The sequence below is a fragment of the Hylaeus volcanicus genome, chromosome 8 (assembly GCF_026283585.1).
Source record: "Hylaeus volcanicus isolate JK05 chromosome 8, UHH_iyHylVolc1.0_haploid, whole genome shotgun sequence".
NCBI lineage: Eukaryota > Metazoa > Arthropoda > Insecta > Hymenoptera > Colletidae > Hylaeus > Hylaeus volcanicus.
Window position 1 is genome coordinate 586,976 of NC_071983.1, and position 6,045 is coordinate 593,020.

The window sequence follows — 6,045 nt, forward strand, 5'->3', positions numbered from 1 at the left end:
ATTAAAATGTAATTTCATGTATTTAGGAATATGGAAACCACCTTTTGGAATCTGGGGTTCACGGAGCTCTCATAGCACTTGACGAAAGTTTCGACGCGAATAGCTTTGCTCTAACATTGCAAATTCCAACACAAAATACACAAGTACGTTCTAAATTTAACAAATTATTATGATTAGTTATTCACTCTTGCACATGTTAAATTAAAGTACATTCTTTTATTTCTGTAGGCTCGACAACTGTTAGATATGGAATTTACAAATTTACTAACGGTAGGAACAGAGAGGCGACTCGATGAATCAAATAGTATGAAATCCTGATCCAACTTATCCAGCAGACTGCCTCATCTTCAACCACATCACGTCTAGTCCAAAACCCCAGCTATTACTACTCTCTGTACGCAAGTGTGTTGTAAAAGTTGTAAGAGCTTTAAGTATCATTCTAAGGGTATCTTCATACTGTTAAGAATATAACATGCGGTAATATGGAAAAGTGATGAGGTAACATAAACTGTTAAAAAAAGGGGCTTATATCGTATCTTCAAGAAGAAAATTTGAAGTGTTTTTTCGATTTTTATGTCACGCGATTCATAAACCGCATGTTACGTGTTTCAATAAAAATAGTAATTCTGAATAAATTACTCTCATATAGATACCGAAATGTAGTGAGCGGTCAGGAAATCATGCGATATATTTTTCCTCGAAAGTCAGAAGATCAGTTATAGATAATTACGACAATAATTCTAATTTATCCTGATTTTTTAAGGTTAGTAATTTGTAGTTTCGAAATAATAATATCACGGTAGTTTGTAAACATTTTCACGACGTAATAACATATTTCTTATACTATATTATGTACTTACACTGTGTAACAAATAGTTAAAATATCTATTTTGATACCACTTACCGCACAAAATGAAAATCCCGAAATTGTATTAGTGCCATTGCTCTCGAGGAAACTATTTATGTACAAGAAACAGACTGCATTCTATATTTCTGCATCTATAAGATGGTGACCTAATAAGCCATATATGTATATATATAAAGAATATATGTATATGTATACATAGGAATTTATATATATACATACATATATTCTTTTGCACAGAAGGAGCTTCAGAATACTTGTTCTCCTCTGTTATTTCGATGAATTTTAAATGTTTGTAGATCGCATATAAACTCGTAATATATTTAAAAAAAAACTACACTGAAGCAACTATCGTAATTAGAAAATGATCAAAGAAGAAATCAGTTGCATGGACGTGTTTAAAAAGCTCGCTTTTTATTTACCGTGGACTAAGAACAGACATTTTATACCAAAATATTCGCGCAATATATAAGTACGTGTATGAAGCGTTAGTAGATGTTATAAAATTAAGGAACTTTGTAAATTTGAATTGATAATTGAACAACTAATCAGTCACTAATATTCACATTTCTATTATTTCTCACTTTAATTTTATAATTGTAAAGGAGTGATCACATTTCATTCCGCTCTCTAGAATTTATAATTTTTTTCAAAAGAATCATCGTTAATAGCGCATACGTAAATATTTATGAATATCTAATTCTGTTTCAAAGTTCCAGAGTGATTAATTATTATTAGACACGATCAGTAGTGAGAGAATTCGCGATAAAGAACGTTATTATAAAGGCAAAAAGAAGCTACATTAAAAAAGAAAGGTGGCCATAGGAAGAATAATAGAGGATACGGTGACAATGGCCATAAATATTACTAACAGTTGTGACACGATGTTGCTGAAGACAATGATTGCGATGATAATTATAATTATCCATTACAAATGTTATCAAGCTGAAGGTGTGGCGAAAGACTGAGACTTACGACAGCGACTGAAATGACATAAAACTGATCAAGATAGAGACGATCACAATAATGATGATAAGTTATAATGGGATGTTGTTAATGTTGTTGATACTTGAGGAATCATTGTTGTTGATGTTTGTTTCCCTGTGAAGTACCCCCCTGCAAGCTGTTCATTCGTTGTAACTCCATGGCTCTGCACGACCTTCCGAACGGGCGCAAACGTACCAAATAGTTTCTACCAAAGAGATCGCAATACAGTACGATGATTTTACGATCATATATATGTACGAAAATTCAAACGTCGGCACTCGAGATACATGCGCAGTAGAGAGATCAAAATATCTACATGTAAAGATCATACTGTACAGTTTCATCCTTCAGCGTATAACACTTTTCTCTAAGTACCACCGATCAGTTGAAATATTTCTAGATAATCAGAAAGACTCGCTAAGCCAAAGCAACGTTACGCTACCTCAATACTGACCTACGGTGGTACCCTTTTTTCTTTGTATAAATACTTCGATAACTCGTTCCCATGTATTCATGATTTTCAGTCGTGATTAATTCCTACATATATTAGGCACGAATTTCTCGTTGAGTTTATGTTAAAAATAATCGTAAAGAAAACATTTTCACGTGCAACGTTTGCTTTGTAAGTGTTAGAAAACAAGTATTGGAAAATAGAAAAATAAAATTAATAATTTTGAATTGCACGTAAATTTTTGGTTCATTAGCAATACCGGACAGTTTTCTGTATGTATTATATAGAAAACTACATTTGAAGTAGAGCATTTCTACTATAGTACTACATGCTCTTTTTATTAATATAATGCTAGATGATTGTACAGAACTAATTTGTACAAATGAATAGATATACAAAGCTGAGGCACTTTGTGAAACAGAATGGCCGTCTCTCCCTTTCGGAAGTGTCTGCAGTATATGTAAATGACTGAACTTATTTTTAATGTATGCTAGTTAATTAGTGTCTATGGACATTCCAAGGAAAGCGAAAGAAAGCAAACCTTCCAAAAAAGCAACCACATTCATAATCGCATATATATGTAAAACATGACTCAGTATGTAACAGCTTTACCGCCTTCTATGTATTTAAGTATAAATAGATACACGAATACAAAAAGTTTTGCCTGAATCCAACCTCCGACTGTTCGGTATCGAATGGAGCTAGAGTAAACAGAACGTATGATACAGACGATTTACTGTTGGAAACGTTATGTTTTTACCAAGAACATAAATGGATTGTTTAAACTTACATTTCGTCTTGCCTTCAATTTTCTTTAAATTGTTGTGAAATTTTAAATATTGTCTTCAGCAATGCTAGACGAATTTGTTTCAGTTAAACCTAATGTTTTCATGAATTCTAGCGATACAACAATGTTTAAGCAAAGATATTTATATCCAAGTTTGCCTATTATCATTTCACACATATCATAAGATTGTAAAAAGTACTTATAGAAAATTAAATTATATTAAATACAATTTTTCTCTTTACCACTCAATTTCATTTACCAGACAAAAATTACATACATGCATATGGTAAAAACAGACACGTAATAATGTGTAATATTGTAGTGGAACAATCTATAGTATGTGTTATTTCAAAATATATATTTTTTATATATTCTTTCTTATGCTCAATTCGGCCGAACTGGCGGAAGAACAATTTCGACATTATTTTGAATTTTCTGTATGACATATGTTTGTGAGTGTTACTGCTAGTTACTGTACATATATACGTACGCACGGCTGTGTGGGTGAAAGTGCATGTGTATATATCTTTCTCTGTGTACATATGAATTATTTATTAACAAACCTGTAATTTTTAAACGTTTCATTACAAGTCCAATGCAGTTAAATATATTACAATCTTAATATAGTTTGGAGAAGAACTAAATCGCTATTAAATCTCTGACTACTTCACTTCTAAACGAATGCTGTAAAAATTTTGTCAGAATGTATCAATATAACTGAGTTTCAAGCATTAGCTTGCTATAGTAATCTGGAAACATAAAAGTTACAATCATGAATTAAGAACAATTATCATCGTATGATGTAAAACTGGATGGATATGTAACAAACATTTAAGGTAAATTTGTTCGAAAGCAAAGAACAAAGTAGATTAAAGTGGGCTTACAATTAAAAAATAAGGACTGTACAGATATCATTGGGCCCATCTTTATAGAAATGAAATAAAAAACGTTTAATTTAAATGGCATTTCTGTCAGAATCATCAGCTATAAATAAAGCATAATATATAATTTAATTAAAAGAATTCGATGTATCTAGTAGTAAATGGTTTTAAGAAACTTATTTTGTATGGAATAGGTCTAAATTATCAGTATATAGTTACACATATACTGATTTTTGTTTATATTTGACTATTTTAGCTGGAGTGCTAGGTAATTGTGCCAGCATATAAAACTGCGATTATCCTAGTAAGCGGGTAATTGTCAAAAATAACTTTCTAAATGTGAAGTAGTATACAACTATATACATATATATATATATGTATATAGTACAATACACAGTGCACAAACAACCAATTATGAGGTCTAACATAGTTTCGATTAATTTTCTTAGTACAAGTAGTACATTTAAAAAGACGTCTTACATATTCATTGTAAGAATAGGAATTGGCAAAATGATCAGTTAAATTTTATATTGTCTTTGCAAATTTAGTTCTTGATGCAATTTGTACTTATTCAATTATCGTGAGATTCTTATAATTACTTAAAATATGTCTTCTGTATTCAAAAATTGTTTCATATTTTGAAAGTTCATTGTTTCTGGCAGCCATAGGTCATTTTACGTATTTATTTATTCCTCTAGATAGTTGTAATTTTTTGTAGCAAATAAATAGAACACAAATGTAGATTTCACGTTATTTTATTTTGATGTCTGATGAGCCAAAAGCGGACAGAAAAAAAATATGATAAATATATGTGCGTGCGCGTGTATGTGTGTTTGTCTGTGAGAGAAAGAGAAAGAAATTTATTAGACAGAACAGTATGTAGCATACTTGAATGAATGCATTGTGCAGTTTGTGCAAAACTCGGTATTTTGTTTGAAAGTTACTAATACCATGTACTACTTCACGTTTTCTGTAATGAATGTAAGATAGTGTGTTTCATGTTGAAATAAGACACCTTTTTAGCTGTGATGTTAACAATAGAGAATTCATATAGAAATGCAAAACAAGAAAGAAAATTAATCTAATAGAAATGAATTTCGTGTTATATTTATTATAACGACAATTCAGTATTATAATATGTACCAATGTTTGCTGGCTAAGAATTCTACTACCAGTTAACGTCATTGCTAATAAAAAGTGGAAAGGAGATATAAAATGGCACACATTTAAAAATCACAACGAGGCACAAACTTTGTGGGGACAGTGCTAATTTCTGTGCCCAAAACACACTGAAATCTTGAGCAACCAAAAATTGGACCTGAGATTTCGTGCAAGTATACGTATAGAAAAATTAATAACATGAAAGAAAAGATGAGACAGAATATAGTTATTGGATAAATAATTATAACGATAACACTATTATCGCTACCACTACTGCTGCTAATACCACTACTATGACTATTATTATAACTACAACTACCATTAGTGCTACCACTATCATTACTATAATTACAACTACCGCTACTACCATTATCATTATAAATTGTCCTTGTAATTTTTATATGCCAAGTGTATACTTTATAATAGGATAAATGGAAAAAATATGGGGAGTGAGTTGCAGTAAATGTAACATAATAGCCCTACTTAATATAAGCAGGGCACAAACTATGTTAACTGAACTATGAATTATAAATATTGTATAAGACGATAAATAATAATTATTATTACCATTATTATAACTATTATCGATTGAATTAGCAAATTGTAATCTACCCATCAACCACTTTGAAGTAAGGGAGATATGAGTCTGTAATTCGTGTGTAACAAAAATCAAGCTGTACAATGTTGTTGTTATTGCTGTTGTTTTTTTACTGTCCTTAATCTTATTATTTTAGAAGAAAATTTATATTTTGCTAACGCAAATGAACATCAAATTTATAAAGCTTAGAATATTTTGTCTAGTGGGTTAAGAACGAATGAAACGTTTTTAGATGTGTTTAAAAGCATAAATTTATTTCGTTGTAAGATATGTATTTTATACATTAGCATTGTACGAATAGTATATAGTTTCTTA

At 30.5% G+C, this 6,045-nt stretch overlaps 1 protein-coding gene across 17 annotated transcripts in view; it reads left to right on the top strand.

Annotated features, from left to right (window-relative positions):
* Positions 1-2,492, top strand: part of LOC128881228 (liprin-alpha-1) — a 36,110-nt gene extending 33,618 nt beyond the window's left edge. For all 17 annotated transcript variants that reach the window (XM_054132049.1, XM_054132044.1, XM_054132043.1 and 14 more), the window contains 2 exons: positions 27-143; positions 229-2,492. In XM_054132049.1, the coding sequence (XP_053988024.1) occupies positions 27-143; positions 229-318 (207 nt within the window). In that variant the 3' untranslated portion in view covers positions 319-2,492. The remainder of the gene's footprint in view (positions 1-26; positions 144-228) is intronic.
* Positions 2,493-6,045: the final 3,553 nt, after the last annotated feature.